Source organism: Alternaria conjuncta, assembly GCF_024043145.1.
Source record: "Alternaria conjuncta strain BMP 0040 chromosome Unknown scaffold_34, whole genome shotgun sequence".
Lineage (NCBI taxonomy): Eukaryota > Fungi > Ascomycota > Dothideomycetes > Pleosporales > Pleosporaceae > Alternaria > Alternaria conjuncta.
In genome coordinates, this window is record NW_026250123.1 from 36817 (window position 1) to 59896 (window position 23080).

General features: G+C 49.2%; 6 protein-coding genes across 6 annotated transcripts; 2 read left to right on the forward strand and 4 right to left on the reverse strand.

Moving 5' to 3' along the window:
* Positions 1 to 273: 273 nt before the first annotated feature.
* J4E85_011364 (uncharacterized protein) lies at positions 274 to 2620 on the reverse strand (the record flags this gene model as incomplete). The annotated part of the gene is made up of 2 exons (XM_051475567.1): positions 274 to 1802; positions 1867 to 2620. The coding sequence occupies 2 exons, from the start codon at positions 2618 to 2620 to the stop codon at positions 274 to 276; spliced, it is 2283 nt and encodes a 760-aa protein (XP_051320582.1).
* A 4875-nt stretch (positions 2621 to 7495) lies between these two features.
* J4E85_011365 (uncharacterized protein) lies at positions 7496 to 11191 on the reverse strand (the record flags this gene model as incomplete). Its single annotated transcript, XM_051475568.1, has 4 exons — positions 7496 to 8435; positions 8487 to 9584; positions 9942 to 10074; positions 10120 to 11191. 4 exons carry the CDS (start codon positions 11189 to 11191, stop codon positions 7496 to 7498), a joined length of 3243 nt encoding a protein of 1080 aa, XP_051320583.1.
* Positions 11192 to 13307: 2116 nt separating this feature from the next.
* On the reverse strand, positions 13308 to 14757 carry J4E85_011366 (uncharacterized protein; the record flags this gene model as incomplete). Its single annotated transcript, XM_051475569.1, has 5 exons — positions 13308 to 13641; positions 13698 to 13863; positions 13915 to 14108; positions 14158 to 14395; positions 14445 to 14757. The coding sequence occupies 5 exons, from the start codon at positions 14755 to 14757 to the stop codon at positions 13308 to 13310; spliced, it is 1245 nt and encodes a 414-aa protein (XP_051320584.1).
* Positions 14758 to 15407: 650 nt separating this feature from the next.
* Positions 15408 to 17248, reverse strand: J4E85_011367 (uncharacterized protein; the record flags this gene model as incomplete). Its single annotated transcript, XM_051475570.1, has 5 exons — positions 15408 to 16154; positions 16212 to 16404; positions 16685 to 16969; positions 17021 to 17110; positions 17169 to 17248. 5 exons carry the CDS (start codon positions 17246 to 17248, stop codon positions 15408 to 15410), a joined length of 1395 nt encoding a protein of 464 aa, XP_051320585.1.
* A 793-nt stretch (positions 17249 to 18041) lies between these two features.
* Positions 18042 to 20603, forward strand: J4E85_011368 (uncharacterized protein; the record flags this gene model as incomplete). Its single annotated transcript, XM_051475571.1, has 1 exon — positions 18042 to 20603. One exon carries the CDS (start codon positions 18042 to 18044, stop codon positions 20601 to 20603), a length of 2562 nt encoding a protein of 853 aa, XP_051320586.1.
* A 429-nt stretch (positions 20604 to 21032) lies between these two features.
* On the forward strand, positions 21033 to 22577 carry J4E85_011369 (uncharacterized protein; the record flags this gene model as incomplete). The annotated part of the gene is made up of 3 exons (XM_051475572.1): positions 21033 to 21205; positions 21258 to 21492; positions 21702 to 22577. 3 exons carry the CDS (start codon positions 21033 to 21035, stop codon positions 22575 to 22577), a joined length of 1284 nt encoding a protein of 427 aa, XP_051320587.1.
* Positions 22578 to 23080: the final 503 nt, after the last annotated feature.

Consider the following 23080-nt stretch of genomic DNA (forward strand, 5'->3'; position numbering starts at 1 on the left):
AACGGTTGTCCACGGATTTTCAATCTCCGCGATGATCTTTGTTGCCGCTGTCGTCGCAGCCTTCGTGGCTATGTTTACTTTACTTGTTATGAGGGAGGTCATATTTGCCTGCGCGGACTTGAGGAGAAAGAAGGCTAGGAAAGCTTCACAGTGCTGATGAGAAGTAGCTCCTATTAGAAGTAGCGCTCAGGTTCAGTGGCGACTACCCGTCTTCAAGAGCAAGATCGATGTGATCTGGACTTTGCAATCTCGTCTTTGCCCTTGCACCTATCACTATCGTTCTGTCCCTTCTCTCATGCCTCGGAGCCGATCCACACTTCCCTGCAAGTCTTTCTTCTTACCAGGCACGCCAATAGAGTCCTCATTGTAACCGTCAAGTGCTCGCACATAGGCTTCTTCGGCTAGCGTAATCCATCCCATATCTTCATACACCTTCCCCAAATCTTCCAGGGTCTCCAAGACACATTTGTGCGTGGGCTCGGTCTGACTTTCGAGAGATCCAAGTGCTTGTCGAAGCCATGTAACAGCCTCTTCCAATCGGCCATAGCGATGATACACGACACCCATATCCCGAACCGCGAGCAAGGTCAAAACATGATCCGGCCCTAAATCCTTGTTGAAGTATTCGAGCACGGCTTGGTGTAACGCGTGCGCTTCGTCCAGTTTCCCGATCTGTTGGCCTGCCAAGCCAAGCTGGCGTTTGGTATCGAACGTTCGCATGGAATCAGGTTCAGTCCGCAAATACCCAGCTAAGCATTGCGTGAAGTAATCGTATGCTTCACCAGCTCGGTCTTGAACCATGCACAGCCGTCCAAGATCATACACAATCCTTAGACTGGGTACGGCGTCCGCTCCCTCTACGCGCGTCGTTATCTCGAGCCTCCATCTGAGGGCTGCTTCTGACTTCTCGTACTCCCCAAGTTCTCGATAGCATATGGCCTGGTTATGAATGTTGAGATGCGTTTTCGGGTGCTCCAACCCCAGTGCTTTCTCTAGGCCCGGTATGATGATCTCGTATAGCGCGCTCGCAGATTTATACTTTCCGCGATCGAATTCGTGAAACGCGAGACCGACCATTGCATCGAAGGCCGACAAGAGAAGGGGATCTGCGATCTTTATCGCGCGAATCAGGTGATCGATCACTGGTGTTAAGCGACGTGAGAGGACCCAGAAATTCCTGTGATGAGCCAAAGGCACAGCTCTACCGACCAATGTTATAGCCCTGTCGAGGTTTTCGTGCCATAATTGGGTGCCTTGTCTCCCGTTCGACCATTCATGAACCACTGGGTGTATCGAAAAGCCATCGGACACACCGTTACTGCTCTCGACGAGCGAAAACTCGCGCAGAGCTTTGACAGCCCCGATAAAGATCGCTTCATCGCTTGCGATAGTGCTGAGCCAATCAAGGTGCCCTGACGGCTGCGTCTCGGTCTCGTCCCCCGTCACATCTCGTTGAGAAGTATTCCACAGTTGCAGACTACCTTTCACCACACCAAGTCCATTCGTGTTGTCCATAGCCGATCGGAATAGGCCCCACCACACATCGAAACTGTCTAAAAACGCCCAAAGCATTAGCAGTTTGCCGGCGTATGAATCCCTGTTTTCTACAGCCGCGAAAGACATCTCCCAGCTTGATGATATCGACCCGTGCTCGTACGTGAAGGAGTCTTCCTGCTCTAAGAGAAGACTGGACTTGCGACTGTAGTGCTCGAGGTACTTTGCAGCCGAAATTCCTGCTTCGTTGATATAGGCTCCAGCATGGCATAATGCCAACGGCAAGCCGTGGAGCTTCTTGATGATGTCTCGAAAGCCTTAGTCATGCATGTTAGCGTCATTCAGTCTTCATGTGCAACATTCGCATCTGACCTTCTTCATCCGTTGGTCTTCCTGAAGCCCGACTGAGAAGGTCTAATCCTTCATCTTCATCCATTTCCTTCACATTAACTCCAACTCCTAGACGACACAGTCTTGACAGTCTTGTTGTGATCAATATATGTCCGCGGTTGACAGATGGTATGTATTTCCGGATGTCGTATGATTCGTCACTACCTTCTTGTGACCCCACGACAGTCTTCATTTGAGCATCAACGTTGTCGATGATCAATAGCCATTTGGTGTTGGTCTTCTGCTCACACCATTTCATTACTGCATCGATTGCCTCGTCCAGTCCAACGTTGCCTTTCTTGAGCTTTCCGGACGAGCTTAGGACATGTGGGAGTGGGATGAGCTCGGCTAGCCCGGCCAAGCTAAGTCTTAGTTCAGCTTCTGTCCTGCCATTAGTCCAAAAGATTGCGGTGTATCTTTCTTGACTTTGAATTGCGTAGTGTATCGCCAGCTGTGTCTTTCCTATGCCACCAAGGCCTTGGAGAACGAGTACCTGTCTCCTTGGGACATCTGGTAGCTGCTCAAAGTACTCAGATATCTCTGTCAACTGTTTCGTTCTGCCAATGAATTGACCACACAACGTCGCATCTTTTAGCCGAAAAGGTACAGTGTACTTAAGATCCAGCTCCTGCTGCCTAGTTGTCGTTTTCTCCAGGATTACCCCAAGACCTTCCTGGAGGTATAACTTGAAGGTACCGTAGTTTGGATCATGAGCCGATTCAAAACGCTGAAGCATCTTGTGGTTGGTAGCTAGAGGGACTGAGCGATGTCCATCGATGACGGCTGAGTTCTTCGTAACGACCTGTTCATCCCAGTCAGCTACATCATTCCGTCCATTTGCGAACTAAGAATGAGAGGCCGCCTACCAAGAACAAAGGTATTCTGCCGATACGGATGGGCTTGGTCTCGAAGAAATTGCAAATAAACACTGAACGGAAATGTGTCAAGAACGACTTATGCAGGTCCAGTAACTCGCTGGAGCTTGGGGTGAGGAATTCGAGAAGGACTGAGCGTGATCCTAGCCAGTAGGAGAAATGCGATGACAGAGTTCCGAGGAGGGAGAACGTTGACCCTTTATGCGGTGTACCAAAGAAGAACACCGCTCCTGTGGACGAAGCTACGGAACGGAGGCTCGGATTGTCGTTCCGCTCAGCAGCAAGTGTAAGTGCCTGACGTCTGTTAGAACAGAGTCAACAAGATCATTCTCGAGGCCGACCTTCTTGATCAGAATACCACCAAAGCTGTGCCCGATCAGAATCAGTGGTCTTTCTTGCTCCTGGACTACGTCAGCACATCGCATCGATATCGTCGGCTACACCCACTATTGCATCAACACGAAGGCTGCTGATCGATTGCAATAAGCTGTTTCCATAGTCTCTTAGACTTTGGATTGGGGAGTGCGCATCCCACCTTGTGTCATGATTGACTTGCGCAATCCTGCACTTCGGGAAGTCCTGAGCAAGTACATCACGAAGCCAATGCGTGTCCGTAGCTGCATTGACCCATGTAGTCCGAGGATTGGACCCAAGTCCATGGACTGCGATGATACTACCCTGAAGTCTTAGTCACGTATTCATGGGGTCGCTGGATTGGCAACAAACTCTGCCGTAATTTCAGCGCGACCCAGCCCACAATTGATTGGGTCGAGAATGATGTCGACCTGAGCGGTCACATCTTCTTCCTCCGCAGACTTGATCAGGAGTTGGACCGGCGTCAACAGGATTGACCACAACAATAATGTGGAAGTGAGTGCGAAGAGCCACGCACTCTGCACCAAAGTCGCTCCATGGTAGTTTGTGGCGGTAATGTAGAAAACACTGATTGTAGCTAGCCAGCTGACAGTCAGGTTTCGCCAGTAATGATCGATCGTCCACAGAGAAGCGATGAAGAGTCCAACTACAAGTATGGGTACGATAAAGATAGCATGTGTGAGCGTCGCACTAGCAGCCGTGTTCAAGTCGTTAGCGGTCTGTTCTTGCGGCATAGACATTGTTGTTCATCGAGGAAACCTCCAAGGTGTCCCGCAGGCGGCAGTGTTACTGATGCGGACAGGCAGAGGCTAGCGTCTTAGCAGACAGCGGGGTATGTATACACTCTGTCATCCGTCATCATTCACGCAGCCTCATGTACAGATTGACGCGCATTGGCAAAAAAATGTCAAGGGGGTCTGATAGGTGCGACTACATCGGCACACGGCCAACCCGACCTTGGGCGGCAAAAAGAAGATTTTTCCAAAAACATACAACAGTATAGTATAATAACTTCTAGCTATTTTTTAATTATTTTATAAAGTATACTTACTAGTATTCTTACTACTACTTTAGCTTTTAGTGTAAAATCTTTTAGGTTAGTTAATAAGTTAATTATTCTCTTCTTTATTAGTTTTAAAACTAGCTAACTTACTAGTAATAATAATAAGATAATAATTACTTCTTTTAGAATAGTACTCTAGCTTTAAGCTAACTTTAGTTTTCTAGTATTTAAGATTTAACTACTTTATAAGTTATAAGCTACTCTATTACTATTACTCTTTATAAGTATATTATTACTATCTATATCTATAGTAAATTTTAGAAAGAGAGTTTTTTTTAATTTTTATAGTTATATATAGTAAGTATAAAGTATTTAGAAAATATACTTATAATAAGATTACTATATAGAGTTACTAACTATATATTATTACTCTACTTTATATTAACACTTTACTATAATAAGTTATAAGCTTAAATAGTTAGAAGTTTATTATAATTACTATATTAATTAATTTAACTTTTTATTAAAGTAAATATAGTATAAACTTATAGTTTTTACTTTTTTTAATAAACTTTAATAAGCTAAAAGCTTTTTTACTAATTACTTAAACTAAAAGTTTAGACTTTTATTACTTTATTATTTTAACTTTTAGCTATTTTAGTAATTATTTAAAGTATAAGTAAGTACTTATTAACTTTTATTATTTTAGCTTTTAGCTTATTTACTAATAACTTAATATTTAAGTTTAGTAATTCTAATTTTTACTATATTAATTCTTACTAAGTTTACTTATTACTAAATTCTAAAGTTTTTTATTACTAGCTTTTTCTACTTTAGCTTTTACTTAAATTTTTAATTACTTAATATTAAAGTTTAGTATTATAAGCTATTTTTACTTTAGCTTCTAGCTAGCTAGATTATTATCTTATATTAGATAACCTAATTTATTACTTATATTACTTTAGCTTTTACTTAGTTTACTTCTTACTTAATATTAAAGAATTTAAATTTTAACTTTTACTATTTTAGCTTTTAGCTAGTTTACTTATTACTTAATATTAAAGCTTTTAGTATTTAACTTTTACTACTTTAGCTATTATTTAGTTTACTAAATATATAGTATTTAAGAATTTAATTATTAACTTTTTTTACTTTAGCTTTTTACTAGTTTAGTTATTACTTAATACTAAAGAATTTAAATTTTAACTTTTACTACTTTAGCTTTTTTCTAGTTTACTTATTACTTAAGATTAAAGCTTTTTACTTTTAACTTTTACTACTTTAGCTTTTACTTAGTTTACTAAGTATATAATATTAAAGAATTTTACTTTTTACTTTTTCTACTTTAGCTTTTTACTAGCTTACTTATTACTTAATACTAAAGCTTTTAATTTATTAATTCTACTACTTTAGCTTTTACTAAGTTTACTAATTACTTAATATTAAAGAAATCTATAAATTACTATTACTATTTTAGCTTTTAGCTACTTTACTTAAATTTAGAATTAGAATTTTTCTTTTTTTAACTATATTTATCTTAGCTAATAGCTAGTCTATTTATAAGTAAGATAAAAAGGTCTACTTTTTTAGCTTTTAGTAGTTTAATATTATACTAATTTACGTATTAATTAGATTTAAAGTTTTAACTTTACTAGAAGTTCTAAATTATTTTTTAGTTAAACTATTAATATTTTAAAGTTTAACTTTTTATTTTTAAAGTCTTATTATTTTAGTTATTAGCTACTTTACTAAATTATAGTATATAAAAAATCTTACTTTTAATTTTTACTATAATAGCTTTTTACTATTTTAATAATAGCTTAAATATAAATTTCTAATATTTTTACTTTTTCTATTTTATCTTTTAGCTATTTTACTAGTTAGTTATATTAAAAGTTTTATTATTACTACTTTTTTTATTTTAGCTTTTAGTATATTTAAAAAAAAAAAATTTTTAAAGTTATAACTTTTATATAATTACTAATCTAGCTTTTAGCTAATATAGAAATACTAGCTTTTATATTACTTTAGTATTTTACTTTTACTATACTATAAAAACTATACTTTACTAATTGTCTTAAATAGTTCTTTTTTAAGAAAGATCTTAAGTATCTTAAAGTTTTACTAATTTGTAGATATTTGTATTCTGCTACTTCTAATATCTAGGAATATCTAGAGTGGCAAATAGGTGTGTTGGGAATTCGAAGAATGCGATGCTTGGTGTTTGCGCGAATTGCCAGGTTGGCAATTTGCCGTTCTGGCAATTCGGCAACCACCAAACTAATCCATTCGCCAGTCACGTGGTCTATCACCGCTTAGCGAATAAGCATGTCCTTAAACACGAGCGTATTGCTGCACTTACAAGGCATAGCGGTTTTATTACTTACGTACCTAGGTATTCATGTTGTCGCTGTCTGTGGCGAAAGAGCGCAAACAATTCCAACATCCACACCCACCACCGACAGTTTCGCATCCTGAATTCTGCTTAAAACGGCAAACCAAGTCTTCGAAACAGTTGTTAATCCAACATGTTGTCTCATCGCTGTAGGTCCATCAATATAGCAGCCTTTTCCCTCATCTCTCCATGATTTGCTCCGCAATGATCCTCACCTGGGCACACTATACACCGAGCTCTAGCCTCGCTCTCATCGCATTCAAAGCCATCAGATGCATTACCGCCTCAGGAGACCAGCAGCGTCAAACAACAGTGGGTCCAGACTCATCGGCATGCATACGCCAGACGAACAGCGTCTGTCAGTTCGATATTTAGTCTTGGGCGGCTGACATGACTTCATCCCGACCTGATGACGCTAGCATCCGACACAGCATCTGCATGGCGTTTGTCGCTGCTGCCTAACTACTAATCCACCGGTACAATGCTTGTATATGGCTGAGCGGACGGGAAGCCTAATTCTCATTGTCCTATGGTCGTATGTGGAAGACGGGGAGGTGTAATCGAATATGAATCAGGTGCGCAGGTCGGGAAGAGAACAGCCAAACTAGCCCCACCATCAAGACCTACGCATCCTTGAGCATACTAGCAACACCAGCGCAAGGCTCCAAAACAGTTATTGGGTTAATACAATACACAATCACGCGCTGTAGCTCCCTACAGACAGTAGCCTTCTCCCTCATCGCTCCTCTATGATTTGCTGTGCTTTCGTTCCTACACGACACACTGAACTCTATCTTCACTTCTATCAATGTCTAAGCGATCGGAAAAGCACCATACATCGCATTCCCGGGACACTGGCAGCATCAAACAACGACGCGTCCAGAATTATCGGTATGCTAGGTGAACGCCGGACAAATAGCGTCAGTCAGTTCGACAAATTCTCTGTGGGCGGCTGACAGGACTTCATCCCGACCTAGTGACGCCAGCGCCCGACGCAGCATCTACATGGCCTTCGTCGTTGCTACCCGGTGGTGAGACGCTACGATCCGACACAGCATCTACGTCACGCACCCCATCGCCATCCATTACGGGCGTATACCCAGGGCCCAAACGAATAGGCTGCACCTTAACTTGCTTTTCCTCAACCAAGTCAATCCGCCATCGCATAGTTCCATCAACATCTCGAAACCATCCCATACGCGTCAACATCTTGTCCTCCTTGACTATAGTATCGAAGCCCTTTTCTCTCATAACTTCAAGCAAACGTTCGCTTCCAGCAATAAGAACCAACACGTCGGCAATGCATTCGATGTTGCGCATCATACCGCCGTAGTATTTTCTTTGCACGGATCCGAGGATAACGATGGTGATGATAAGCCAGATTAGAATGCTTGTGGCGATCCAGAACGCGACAAGATTCATTTGGAGAACCTCGACCTGGGTGCTCAATTCCGCTGTTGTTGTTGCATTGGTGTTGCGGACAATGTCTTCGAACTTTGGCGCTATGGAACCATCAGGCATGTACTGGACTGGCATGTCATCCATTGGGGCGTTGATTTTGAGCTTCGTGCCCCTAGGTTGGTAGACATATCCGCCGGATTCGCGAGACAGATTGCTGTTTACAAAGTGCTGAAAGAAGGTCGAGAAGACAGTTGAGGATGTTCTAGCCAAGACTTCCGGATCTAGTAGGGCGGTAGGATTAAATCCCACTTGTGCGTAAGCGGCGTACGACATGAAATCGAGATTGAGACCTGTTGTGTTATCTCGCATATTGAAGGCCCTGCCATCTGAATATTGAGGGTTGGGTCTTGGGGAGTTCTCGTATGTTCTGGGTGGACTCTTAGAGGAAGGCCCATCAATATTTGCGGCATTCAAAAGCCATTGCACGAACAAGGGCCCGTAACTGTAGTGATCTATTAGATGGAACGAAACCAATGTTTATAGTCTAACTCACCTAGTAGTTGTGTTGATATTGTAGTCATAAGACTTGAAACTGCTAGCCCTCCATTCAGAGCTATTGACCTCAAAGTCAGGGTCATGATGGATATTAAAATTGGTGTAACGAGCGTCTTCGTAAGGGTCACGCCATTGGGATGTATCAGACCAAGCGACATCCTCCCGAACAGGAACGTCAAGGATGCGGTAGTGTTGTACGACACCGGTTTTGGGCTCCACTGTAACTTCTGCTTGGCTCGACTCAAAGATAGGCATGCAGTTCAATGCCTGTATAGCGGGCGGCTCTGGAAATACGAACATGTATACATCCGGCTTACGGCGCATACCCGTGAGGAATCGTTCAACCTTTCCAGAGCCTCGGATCCATTTGACTGTAAAGTTTCCAGATGTACGATAATCGCGACTGTCTTCGGGGCCAGAGACTTCCTCCCAATTCTCCGTCCAATAAGCAACTGCGCCTGGATTGTACGTTGCGTTTCCAGTGAGATTGGCGCAGCACGGTGGAATGCTGCCTTGGGTAGAAAGCCACGTCGTGGAATTGCGATCGTCAACGACTCGTGCTATTGTGAAATAGTTGTCTAGTCCAGTAATGTTACGTCCATATCCGTCGTTGTGCGACAGAAGCCACAGGCTCGTGTTTCTGGGCCACTCAACAGCACTGCATTCCAGGCGAGCACGAATCGCAGGTGTTTGGACTCTCAGGCTCTCCACGGAGCGGTCACCCCTATCTGCTGCACTCTTGTTCTCAGCCGAGGCGAAGCCTTCCACATCAGAAGATACAGGCACAAAACTCCAATCATCCTGGCTCCATACTGGTTTTGGGCCCTCTAGCGCAGTATGTATAATAGCGGTGTACATCCAGTCTTTTGACAGGCTCTGCAGATTGTCCCACACCAAGTCGCCAAGGTCGCTTGAGAAACTCTTCTCGTCGATGGTGTAGTTGAACAGCCAGGTAGGTTGATCTCTGTTTACCGATATTTGTTGCACGAATGGAACACTGCGCAGTTCCAATGCTAGGGGCATTTCCGAGGAAGTAGTCAAGACGCCATTACCCGAGTCAAAGAGAGCGGACATGGCGATTGTGACTTGATCACAGCTATTAGTTGTAGTTACAGCTTAGTCTTGGAATGTGCACTTACGAGCTTGGAGGAGAAACGTCGTCATTGTAACAAGCGAGAGCAGCCAATGTCGGTGCTTTAAAGCTTTCAACGATGCGAATAGCCAGAACCATGAAAGATAGGATAATGCGATACCCTGAGAAGGACGCTTGGCATCATGTTGCATGCTAATGTAAGGTTGTACCGTCCTACAAGTGGTGTCAACTGACTCCCACCAGAGCGTGATAACAATAGCAAGCAAAGTTGGAATGACAGATAAGGGCGATACTGTGTTTGAATGACCGAGAAGCTTGATGTTGGCGCGATAGGTGAAGAAAGCCTGGTGAAGTTCTGACCTCCGCGCGTAGACGTAAAGCACTACGATTCCAGCAAGAAGAGCAAGGATGTAAAGAATGAGAAAAGTCAGGTTACGTAGTCGTAGCATGGGTAATACAGGTGCGATGTCATAGGACTGCACTCTTGTTTTTTCTGCCACGTGTCAGAAAATACACCAACAGTTATGCAAGTACGTACTCTCATGATCGTCCTGGATGTTGGCCTCACTTTCTCGAAGCTTGCCATGCTTGGAATAGAAGACCTTTCCAGCAAGTTCTTCTTTCAATGTCTTTCTTGTGGCGAGGTCGAGTTTTGTGAAACCGCGCAACACTATCGCATCACCGCTGCCCCATATACTTGTGCCCAGCAGTGTACTTGGATCTTGGCTAATGTTAAGAGTTGTCTTAGCCGCTCGCGTCCCCCACAGGATGCCTAGAAAGAATACAAAGCAAATGAGTAACAGAGCACATATAATGCAGGCGGCTTGCCCGCTGACTAGCACTGTCCGGACAGATCCAAGTCGATGACCAGCCGTAGAACGTTCCTCTAAAACTTCCGTGCGTTGCAGAGAACCACCAACAATTTCTGCGAAGAAGCGACGTCTGAATTGAGCAGCGACTACAGGCAGTTGAGAATCAGCCATCATGCGTGGGATACTGAAGTTGTATGGTTCACCCAAGATCGCAGCTGGGCCCGTAAAGGGAACATCATATAAGTCAATCTCGATGTCAGACGTCTTGGTCTCGTGGGGGACGAAATCGCTCCATTTAATGTCCGTATAAGCCTTGCGTAGTTCGAGTAAGTCAAAGACGGTCGGGGGAACTGGCGTGCGAATTTGGTGGAAAAGATTCTCGTCGAACTCGACGGACAATGTCCCTGATGAGGCTGTGGCACGAGCTGGGATGGTGGCCATGTTATGGCTTGAATGACATGCATATGCAAGCATCGTCATGTTTTGTAGGAATTTGTCGGTCGGCGTGATATCCTGCCTGGGCCACCACGGCGAACTCATTATGATAATCTCATCCTCGTGGCAGTGTTCATTCCATTGAACGATAGCATCTGACATGGAGTAGTCGTCCGATGTGACATTGTTGATGTCGCTCCAGGAAATCCAATCCGTAGTAAGGGCGGTATCCGACACATTGACAGTGAGGTTGAACTGGCAACCATTATTGGACTCTAAGAGAACAGATGCTTGATAGAACTTCTCTCCGTCTTCCTGCCATTCTTCGGGCGCATGTCGGAGATACATGTCCTTCTTCTTCATATCCAGTTTGGCGCAAACTAAATCGGCGTGGAAAACAGTCGTGTTTGCCTCCCAAGTTCCTGAATCTTGAACCTTATGGTCCCAACGTGAGCCAGTATCAACTGAATCTTGTGGCCAGAACGGTAAGATGACAAAGTCGTCAGTAATCCAGGGGGAGGAGCTATAATTTTGGAATATCGCGCCCATAGTTCGCAGATACGTATCTCGCTCAGCTCGAGGTTGTAGCATCAATCCGTTGCGCATTTCTAGTCGTGCAAGTGTCTCCGGACTTGTTCGGTGTATCTCTTTTGTTCTCAGTAGTGCAGCAGACATCGGTGAGATTCCAAGTATGGCCAGAATATAGGTGCTGCATGAGAGGATTGTAACCCAATTCCACGATCCGCCATTTCTTCGCCTTTGAAATCCTCGAGCAAGAGTTGTCCACCATGGCTTAGCCTTTTCGAGTAAAGTATAACGGGCAACTGGGATACGTCCGTCTGTTTTGCCCATTCTTGCAAAAGGTCCTGTCCGTTTTACAGCACCGAGTATGATTCCGGTCAATTGTGTATAGACGACAGCGATCAGCGTGGGTATGAACTTCCAGCCCGGCAATGCTGAGTCCTCAGCACACAGCCCGTTGTTGTTATGTGAGTACCGATACAATGCGTACGTGATGGCTGCGCAGGTGATAGAAAACCCGGCAGCGGTGGTGATAAAGTACCATCGTAGCGCAAAAGGCATCCATTCTGGTCCTGCGTGTGTGTTAGGACGAGCAGTGCGAATAAAGCCATATGGATACTTTCGTTCGCCGCCAGGCTCCACGGAGCTTACACTAGAAACATTGGAGATCGATGCGCGATGAGATCTGTGAGTATTCGTTCTGGAATGCGCTGTCGAGGTTAATGGTAGCAATTGCTGACTTTCCATCTCGTGATGGCGGTTTCCTCCGGCTTGAAGCTCGACTTCATGATGGGGGCCTTCTCTGGCATTCTCCATAGCAGCTCAAGGATGCAAGCGCTTGAGAAGCTTGTGACGGTTCGTAGTCTGGTCGAACTATTGAACCGAATCGTAAGGAAAGTAAGGCTGAGGAGTAGGGATTGATGCATCCTGACAAATCTCTGGGAGGGTTTTTCTCGTTGGTCTCATGCCGTCTGCAAGTAAGATGTGACGTTTCAGGCGGCCCGTGTTCGGAGCGCAGCCAGATGTAGTGATACAACAGGACTTGGCAAGCTCGGCTTTGAAAGCGGACCAATAGACTGAGCACCAACATTACTCCTGTATGCAATCGCTTGCGTCGATCTGCCACTTTAGAGAACATTCGCCGGGCTCGCGCATGGTGCTTACAAGAATAGACGTTCAACCGCCCCCACGATTAGGCGCCCACCCTCTTAGCCCCACTCCATACAAGGAAAGCTCTAAACAGGTCCGCGGAGCAAAGCAACATGAAAACATACAAAATGGGCGACCTAATAACAAAGGAGCAATGCACAAGTGCGAAGTTTCATTCTATCCCTCTAAGCATTAGGAGCACCACATAACTATTTGTTAGCAAACCAACGATCTCACAACACAAAAAGCTAGTCTTAAAAGAGCGAGGTCCGTTGCGAGTTCCCAAAACAACATATCTCCACAAGGTTTTTTAACACAAGATCCGCCCTTAGAGGTGCAGCGAAGCTATTGCTTACATTAGGTACGTGATAGGCAACCTAACGTCGATGAGACTGTAGGGTGTTCGGTTCTTTCAAAATTAAAGCGGTCCCTCACTTCTACCACAACGTGCCTGCCTAGCTACCTAGGTAGGTATCTCCGGCCCCGAACCTACCAACTTGCGGCCGAACCTGGCACTGACTTGCAGTCGTAACAAGATTCTATCTCGCAGGAATCAAAGCCGCTGCCAAACTTCAAACAATCCAACAATGACGTAGCTAGGCAGTGGCAAGAGTGAGTTGAGCTGCACGCCGAGCAGTAATTGACCTTGGAAGTACCGTCAGCGAGTACGGGGAAGCGCAATAGGTCTGATCCAGGACTTTGTGATGTTGCGAATTATGCCCACGTCTATGTGGAAGAATTGTTGATTTAGCAATAAAAAAATCCGATACACCAGATCATCCAAAACCCCAACCCCCACCCCCTCCCCCTAAGCATCCCTAAGCATACTAGCAACCCCCGCCCAAGTCTCCAACACAGTCGGCCTAATCTGATTCGCCGGCAGCGTAAACCCATACGTGCCCTTATCCCTCAACTCGTACGTGTAAGAATACGTCGCATTACCCGTGACATCAGTGTAATCAGTCGAAGAACCAGTGGTGGCATAAAGCGTCGCGCAGCTGGGGCCAATGGTGTAAGCGGTACCGGAGACGGCGCGGATAGCGGACTGGGCGCGGGTGGCAATGGAGCGGTGCTGGGCGTCGTTTTCGGCGCGGAGGGTGCAGTCGTAGCCGTAGGGCCAGAGGATGTATTGGCCGTAGGAGCTGGAGGCTGGTTAGTTGTTTGCAACGTGAGGGGGGGTGGGAGATTGGAGACGTACTGCACGTCGAGGTAGAGGCGGATACCGCGCGATGCTTTGAGCGAGTCGACTTGTGCCTTCAGGCCTCGGAGCTCGGGGGCGTCGCCAGCGGCTACGCCTTTGTAGGTCTCTGAGCAGGGGTTTGTGGAAGCTCCGCCTGTGACTTCCCACTTGTAGGGCCAGTTACCTTGGAGAAGGGTTAGTTATCGATGAGTCAATGAAAGTAGAAGAGACTTACGATTGATGTCACGGCCGACACAGCTGTTACCGCTGACAGTCTGCCTGTTCTTACGCCAGAGACGGTCGGTTGTCTGGGAGTACACGAAGCCATCTGGGTTGGCGATGGGTGTGATGTAGAAGTCGAACTTGTCGACAAGGGACTTGATGTTTGCGTCCGAGCCGTACTTGGTGAGTAGTTGCCACGCGAAGTACCTGTTTGGTGTTAACAGATGAATTCGGGGTTTTATAAAAGCTGACATACTCGGTGGTCATGGAGGTGATCCACTCTCGTGCGTGAACGTTGCCGTGAATAATGACGGCAGGCTTGGAGCCCTTGCCGCCGTTACCCCAAATATGGATACCAGTCAAGGCTCGACCCTGGACAGAGGTACCGAGAGTGACAATCTCGGACTGGCCAGTGTAACCAGCCTGGAGATCTCGGAGGAACTGGATGTGGTCGGCGTATGGGTGGTATGCAGTGAACCAGCTTTCGCTAGGAACTGAACATGATTAGTAAATGTCATCGCACAAACGAGACTCTCTACAAACCAGCATAAACGCTCATCTCACCCTCCTCGGCAAGCGCTGCACCGACATCCTCGTTCAGCACCTTGCTCTCAGCCACCAAGGCAGTCAAGGCATCGACGTTCTCGGGTGAAACGACGACATCCAACTCGGCAGATGTGCCAGGGTTGAGGACGTGTGCAGCCAAGCTCTCGATCTCTGCCTTGACAGCATCGGTGCTGGCTACACGTAGTACCTTGAAGCCATTGTAGTCGACCTTCTTGCCAGCCCTTGGGACAACAGTGGCAAGCGCCGTGGAGGAAAGAAGGAGCGCCGAGGTAAGAATGGTGGTCTTCATGATAGGCAATGAATGCAACGACAGTTGTGCAGTGCAGTGCAGAACGATGCTGAGGAGAGAGCCTGCTTTTAAGTCGTGTAACGCTCACACAAGCCCATAAACCACCTTCCCATCCAGTCTGTAGCACCGCGGACACAGTCCTACCTGTTACCCCAAGTCTCGCATCGATTAGGCAGGTACTCACCCCGTACTCCTGGCTGATCTCCTGCAAGCACGGGAGATGTACACTCGAAGGAGCTCAACGTAGATGATGCAAGCGCGGGAGGCTAGTAGTCCAAGGAATTCGGAACTCCACATCAAGATCTGGACGGTGGTTTAATATACAGCATCACTTGGCACGTTCTGCGGACGACGTGGGTAGGAGAGTGTGATTGGCGCGGAGGCGTTGAGCTTGTCGCATTAGGCAGGTGCGGGTTTCGGAGACTACGCTGGCTTGTCTTGGCTACGAGATAGGCCAAATACAAAGTCTAGGCAATGCCAGGTACGTGATCTCGTGGTGCTCGTTAGCATGGCGACATACTGCAGGGTGGTGAGTACCTTGGCGAAGCGAGTGCCTGGATGGGAAGGAGGATGGAGATTGACCAGCCTAGATGCGCCTCAATAACAACTTGCTCGTTTGCGTGTAATGCGAACAGCATCACCGCGTTTCCTCAACAACTTGGAACACCCAGCTCTCTCAACACATTCGCGTAGCCGAGCCTCAACCACTCATCCACATGCTTCTGTCCCGATATCCATACGCTCCCTAGCATGCCTCCAGCATTCGCGCTCGCTCCCTCTGTGGTTCCTCTACGACGTGGAACAACCACGAGTCGATCAGCCCACATGATGACGTTATGGGGAGGTGTTTCCTTCTCACACGTGCCCATGAGCGAGCGACACCGCGCAATGAACGTCTTATACACATCAAGAACAGTCGAAGCGGACGTATTCGTGAAGCCATGACTGAATTCATGAACAAAGAACTGGAAAGGTACCTTCTTCGATGCATCCGTGAGCGAAGCCATGATGTGGTCGAAAGCATGTGGCGGCCCTCTCAAGCCCTGGAGGTGCTTGTGTATCCTACTGCATCCACCCTTCTCCCCACAGTTGAAGATGACGTAGAAGTTTGGAAGCTTCCGTAACACTTGCAACATAACCTCAAAGTCATCTAGGTCAAGAGCTTCGTGCTGACGCTTGTACGAGTCTAGAGTCAACATGAGCAGTTGCGGCCTGTCGACGCAGAATAGGTTGAGTGCTAGGTCGTGCGTGCCGTTGAGCTGTGTGATGTTGAGTCGCTCGTCTGGACAGAACAAGTCGCTGCCAGGACCATATTTTCGTGATTTGTCAAAGGCATGGTTCGTGGCGCCTACGGTGTGAGGTTTGGTTGCTAGTGCTGGGCAGACCCGGAACTCTATCTGGCGTATGTGTGAGTAAGGACTGGTGTGACTGTTGCCGTTGCTGGACTAGCTTACCGGGTAGCCTTCGTGCTCGAATTTGATAGACTCATTGGGACCGTAGACAATGACACCTTCAGAGACGAGTTTGTCGAATGATTCGGTCAGCGCTACTTCAGTGACGTCGTCCATGTCGAGCTGCTGACTGTTCGGTGGGTTGTTGCCCAGGTGGTGAGTCGAGGGCTTGGAGTAACGAGACACAAGGCCTGTGCTCGAAGCTACGGAGTTAGTGCCGTATAGCCGGACTGAGCAGAACACCACAAAGGAAACGGAAAGAGAAGATGAAGTTTATGTAGCATTTGCAGCTAACCCATCCAAAGAAAGACATGCAGCACAAAGAGATGTCGCCAACCAGAAGTGAAAATGCCATCGTCGATTATAAAGTATATGCCCCTTTCCAAGATGCAGTCTCCCAACCGCAGAGATCAAGCAGTGTACATGGATGTGGGCGCAATGCCGGGGTATCGTGGTATCGTATGAAGAGGTAGAACTATGAGGTCTCAGGCTTGGCGGACAGTGGCCTCTCTACCAGGACATAGTCAGCACTGGTAGTCGATGTAGGAGTCGGTGTCTCTGGTAGCGCACCTGGCATGTTTTGGGACTTTGCGGCAAGGGGGCTGGCGGCCCCTTGTGACCGAGCGGCGTCTTGTTCGCGCTGGGTGTCGTTCTTAGCTGGGGGCGAGTTGCTCTTTGCCTGGTTGAGGCGCTCTTCGGCGGCCTTGAGCCTGGCCTCGAGGGCCTCGAGCTCCTTGGTCTGGGTCGTGACTGCCTGCTTCCTGCGCGCCTGTCAGCGGGCTCCAAGTAGCGGTGAAGAGGGCGGGCCGTACTTCTCCAGGACCGTCTTGTCCAGGGTCGCGAGGCCTTCGTCCAAGTTGAACAGGCTGTCGAGCTCCGACATGAAGTTGCGGGCTAGGGTGCTGCGCGCGTGGTCAGTCTCAGACAGGCGGGAGCTATGCTAGCGCCGGGAGGGCTCACGATTGAGGGCGGTTGTTTGGCTTCCAGCCTTGGTCTGGGTCGTCCATGGTGGCCGAGTGTGCAGGGTACGAGGAGGTCATGGTGATGGGATGGGAAGCAGGAGCGGGTTATGCAAGAAGCAGGCGGCGTGGGGAGGCTCGGGGACGGTGGATATATTTATGGGCTGTACAAGAGTAGACAAATATGGGCAAGTGGCTCAGCGGATCAGAGATGTTTCATGCAACTCAGCCAGACCTGGGGTGGAGGGGAGGGAGCATAATATGGCGACCCTGGAATAGAGAGGGAAGGACGATTGCAATGTTAGGAAAAGGGGACGCCTATGCCCCAAGCTAATTTGGGCGTAGATCGGAGGTGGAGCTTGGAGGAGCGAGGGATCAATGATAGTTTGAGCGCCGCTCCCGAGTGCCCGACGAAGAATGGCCGACGATACGGGCACAACGACAACAACAGGACGTTGTAGGTGCAGGTGCAGCAGGATGTAGAGGCATATAGGGCTATAAAGCTGTGCTATCCCAAAGTATCGCAGTACATCAGGGCCCGCTGTCAGGTCTGGTTCTGGCCCCGCGCCCGCGTGAGGCGACGTGAGGCCGGACGCGCCTGATTGGCTCTGGCCGGGGGCGCCCGATGGGGGCTTCAGGCGGCTGGGCTGCGAAACCCCGACGACAATTTGCGACATTGCGACAATCTCCCTCGACACCACCAAGCCCCCGTCCATCTCGCTCAATTTCCCCGCCCGCCGCGCCCATCACGACTCTCGCATGCGATGCCCGTCTGCCCGCCGTAGCAGCCTCTCCGCCCACCGCGCCCGCGCCCGCAGCCGTGGCTCCCCTTCCGCCCCAGGCCCATCGCCCTCGCGCTGCACACGCCTGGGGGATGAATACTAGCGGCTCCGCCTACACCAACCTCGAGTCGCTGCTGCTGTTCCAGTGCCTGCATGCCTACGGCGTCGCCCCGTCTGTCTTCGGGCGCATCTCCGACCTGCTGAAGAAGCACCCCGACGTGGCCGCCCACAAGTACTTCCAGCCCGGCCGCCTCAGCCCCGATGCGCTGCGCAACTTCTACCTGGAGCGTCTGAAGCGGGAGCTCGAGCACGAGCAGGGCGGCGACAGCGATGGCCCCAACGGGGAAGTCACGAACCCGGCCAAGAGAAAGAGGCATAGCCCAAGTCTGCCGACGGTGCAGGAGTCGCTGCAGCACCAGCACCTGATCCCGAAGCTTGTGACGAAACTCTACGCGTCTTATCGATATGAGATCACGGAACAGATCCGGATAGAGGAGGAGCGATACGAGCGGCTGCAGCGCGACCTCCAGGGCATCGAGCGCGGAGAGTGGGACGATCAGCTGCGCGAGAAGGCAAGCGGCCGGACACCGTCATCGCGCAGTCCTACGCTGCCCAGGAAGTCGCCGCATCTCGCCCCGAAGACGTTGCAGCCGAATGCCAGCTCCACCCCCGTCCAGAACGGCACACGTGGAGCGCCCGTCATCGCGCCTTCCCCAGATCCATCTCAACAACAACAACCGGCATCCGCGCTACCACACCAAAACGGACACCCTTCGCCAACCCAGCGCAAAAAGCAACACCCCTCTTCGGACGGGCGACGGACGCCTTCCACGCCGCAGCCAAACCCAAGTCAGCCGCATGCGCCGTCACGATTCCAGCAACCGCCGCAACCTCACGCCAACTACAACTACCCCCAGAACATACAGCCCCAGCCAGGCTCGCACCAGAATGCCGGCCATCCCCCGCAACCGCCGTCACCAGCGCTGGGGTCTCCCGGGCCTCAGTTCCAGCCCCAGCCAGGCCAGAACTACGCGATGAATGGCGCGCCTCAGTACGGGCCGCCGGGCTCCCAACCGCCATACCCTCCACACCAACAGTTTCCCATGCAGCAACCTTCGGGGCCTCATTCACCCGGAGTTCACCATGGACAACAACAGAGGGCGCATTATCCCCCTCCTGGTCACCAGCCCTACCACCCACTGCAACCGCAAATGGCCCAGCCACCGCCCCAGGCAGGCTTCATGCTTCCACCGTTCCAAGTTGCGCCTCAAGACCCCTCGCGCGTCCACCATCAAGCCGCCGTGCCGCCGCACCACCCCCAGGTCTCCACGCCTGCGAGCAATCGGCAGCAGCCCAGAGCAAACATACAGACTCCCGGAACCGGCACCGGCAGATCAGGCGCGCCACAGATGCATCCCCTCGTCATCCAGGCGAGACAGTCTTTCTCCACGCCGATGAATGCGCGCTCTCCGCACAGCGCTCTAGCGACTCCGGTCTCAGCCAAGAGTCTTTGGAAACGATCAAGCTTTACCGGGACACCTGGCAGTTCTGCGAGCCCGCGCCCAGAAGTGCTTCCTCTCGATGACGTACCGCCGCTGATCCGGCCAAAACAGACACCACCAAAGGCGAAGGCGCAGCGCAAATCACGGACAAAGGGCAAAGGCAGAGAAGCAGAGCAAGAGTCCACCATAGACGTCGAGACACCACAAAACTCTCAGCACCACGACCAAGAAGACGACTCTTTACTAGAGCCTGAGACTCGGTCCGGACGTTCACGGAGAAAAGCTCCTGCGAAACGAACAAGACCCGGCAGCATAGCCTCCTCCCGAGCAGGTGGCTCTGTGCGGGATCGAAGTCGAAGCCGGTCCATCCTCTCGCATACCGACACAGTAGCAGGTGACAACGAGTCGCAAGCTGGTCGTCGCATCAAGTCAGAGCGCGGAAACTCGGTGGACCCCACTGAAGAGGAAGGTTCTGTTGGAACACCATCACACATGTCCACACGACGTCGTGGAGCGGCTCCGGCCTCATCACTCTCATCACGTCGAAAACGGAATGCCCGTGAGGCCTCTCTCGAAGAGAATGACGATGCGTCCTTCAGCACCCCAGGCCCACCCAAGACCCTAGTCGCGCCACGGAACTTCGCCCGGATGACGGCACCCATGATGTACGATATCAACTCGCACAAACATGCCTCGACATTCAACACGGCCGTTCGCGCGAAGGATGCAGAAGGATATTACGACATCATCAAGCGCCCTACAGATCTTTCTTCCATCAAGAAGGCTATAGCAACAGGCTCAAAGCAAGTTGCCGCAGCCGCAGCCGCGTCGGATAATCCCACAGGTAGCCCCGGCGGTGTCATGGGAGGCGTCGTAGAGTTGCCTGTGACGGCCGACAATGTCCCGCCAAAGGCCATAGTTAACGCTGCGCAACTGGAGAAGGAGCTCATGCGCATGTTTGTCAACGCTGTCATGTTCAATCCTGGAGAGGACGGCGTGGTGAACGATGCGAGAGACATGTTCCAGACAGTTCAAGGCCTAGTCAGTACTTGGAGGGACGTCGAGAGGGACAGCGGGCGTGCGGGAAATGAGGGTACACCATCGGTTGAAGAAGAGGACCTACCCACCGCGAGCAAACGAAGGAAGATATAGTATAATCCTCGGACGGCTAGGCATGATTGATCACAGCATGGGAAGGAGTTGGCGGTGATTTGGAGTATCCATCGATACCATGTCACGACACTGCTGCGGCAGGCTACCACTTTTAGAATTGAACATTACCCATCTTGACCGTCTTCATCATCCACACAGCAGTTAGTAACACCGCCTACCTCTACACTTCTATCTTGTTGGTAGATTGCCGTCCCTGGTGATATCGAAGTGACTGCTATCTTAGGCCCGCTTCGGGTGGACCCTGAGCTTAGGCTCTTTTACTTTGAGGTGAGAGACGGTGACCACAAATACCTGCGTCCAGCATATAAGACACTGTCAGATCTTTCTTCTTCCTCCATCTCTCCTACCTTCTCGACTTTCCTCTTCTCGCACGCAGACGACCGCCAGCTACAAGTACCTCACTTCATGATGGATACCTCTAAGGTTACGACACCCCCGGCAACACCGTCGCGCGCCTCGATTGATCCCGCCACCAATGCCGAACGTTCAACTGTCTCGATGTATCCACCTACAATGGATAACAGCGATGACTTCATTGAGATTCGGCACGTTCCAGATCTCGTTGACGTCACCCCGCCGCAGTAAGATATACTCGATGCTTTATACCTTGCCATGCTAATGTATTCGGTGCAGGATGCTGATGCAAACGCCCATTACCATCGAATGCGGACCGGACCTCGCGACTAAGCTCATCTTTCATCAAGAGATCATCTGCTGCAACAGCAAGCAACTCAGCAATCGATTCGAAAAGGCGAAGCCTCTCATGGCTCATTACAAAAAGGCTGACGATTTCCGAAACGACTTGGCCAGATACGTGTTTCCTGAAGTCGACCCGAAGGAGTTCGAAGATAAAAAGATGGATAGACAGGTATGTCTTGTCAGTATGCCCCGGCTGCAAGCGGTCGAGCATCAGTGGCCTATCCACCTCATCCAAGGGAAGAACTGAACATCATGGAGCCTGCATCAACACTACGTCTTCGCATTCATCTTGGGCTGTTCTAGTGTAGGCTGTTGGCCTGTTCAGACTCTTCCTTGCATGAGGTGCGCTTTTCATGTTCTACTGCTAACATCTCGCAGGCCATACCACTGATAAAGGAAGCATCCGAGAACTACCCTCTAATCGGATATGCCGGTCTTGTCAAGAAAAACATCATGGACGCAGTAGCAGGCGAGATGATTGCCAAGAACAACATGAAGAAGCTGGCGCCAAAGCCTGGAGTCGAGTTGAGTCTAGCAGGCCGTCTGGATCTGCTCAAGCCCCAATCCGTACACGCTGTAGCCGCAAAGCTCTTTACCTTCGTCCATCGCATCAACAAAGCCGAGATCAGCAAGGCTAAGGACGACATCTTAAAAGCTACCGCTCAGCACCGCATCATACTACCGAGTGTCGACGAGTCAACAGTTCGAGCGCTCATGCAGTGGATCTACCACAAGACTCTTCCGTTCGAAGGGTCCGAACAGACTTACGCCGTCATGAATCTCGCCGAGAGGCTCGGTGTTGATGCGCTCGCCGACAAGTGCCGTGGGGCGCTGCACTACGCCACTTTCGGCTGTCTAAAGACCGCCGAGACAGACGGTATCTCTCTACAGACTTTGCTCGGATACGGCATGAACCCCGCCAACGACGATGTTGTGAAGGTCGTCTTCCAATACGCCATGAAGGACGTCAGTGCCCCCATGGAGCTCAAGAGTCTCATCATTGACTCCCTGGCCGGTTATCTTGATCTTGAGTTATGGCAGCACGTCAAGGACCAGATCAACCATAAGACGGCACTGCAAATCATTGAATCAATGATCAGCTTGCGACCACTTGTCAAAACCGAGATGGACAGCCCAGACAGTATCAAATCCGAGAGTCAAGAAGCCTCTAGCAGCAATGTCTCCGAGAGCATGGCTATCGACGAGGACAAGAAGCCCATTCACGTCAAAGAGCAGAACGAAAACCACATTTAAGACCGACATTGGTGCGCTGCCACGAAGTCGACGAAATCCGAAGCCGATATGGACTTCCAGGAAGTAGGGAAGGCGACGCAGTGAATGCGATGGGGAAAAGTACAGTCTAGAGGTATCTACGGATCGTAGATCCCTCATACATATTAGCGATTGCTTTCTGCGTTTCATTTCTTGCTTGCTGCGCGTATTCCAACGAGGAGATGGGGAGTATTACTAGCATATCATTCTGTTCACTTTTCTGTCCAATCAGTGGTTGCACATGTGATCAATCGGCTAGTATTAGTGAAGGGGTTCATTATGATCTACGTCATTTTATGTCGTTGCAGATGAAGGTGAGTGGACTCTGGGTACGCTTGTTTAGGGGCATGTGTCCTGGGTCTCCACGCTTATACCATGGACAACCTGTCCTGTATGTGGTATCACGTCGGTAGTGCGAAGGTGACACCGCGTATTGATTCGCATGCGGGGAGGTCTTCGATCCAGCAGCCGCCCGAGATGGTCGA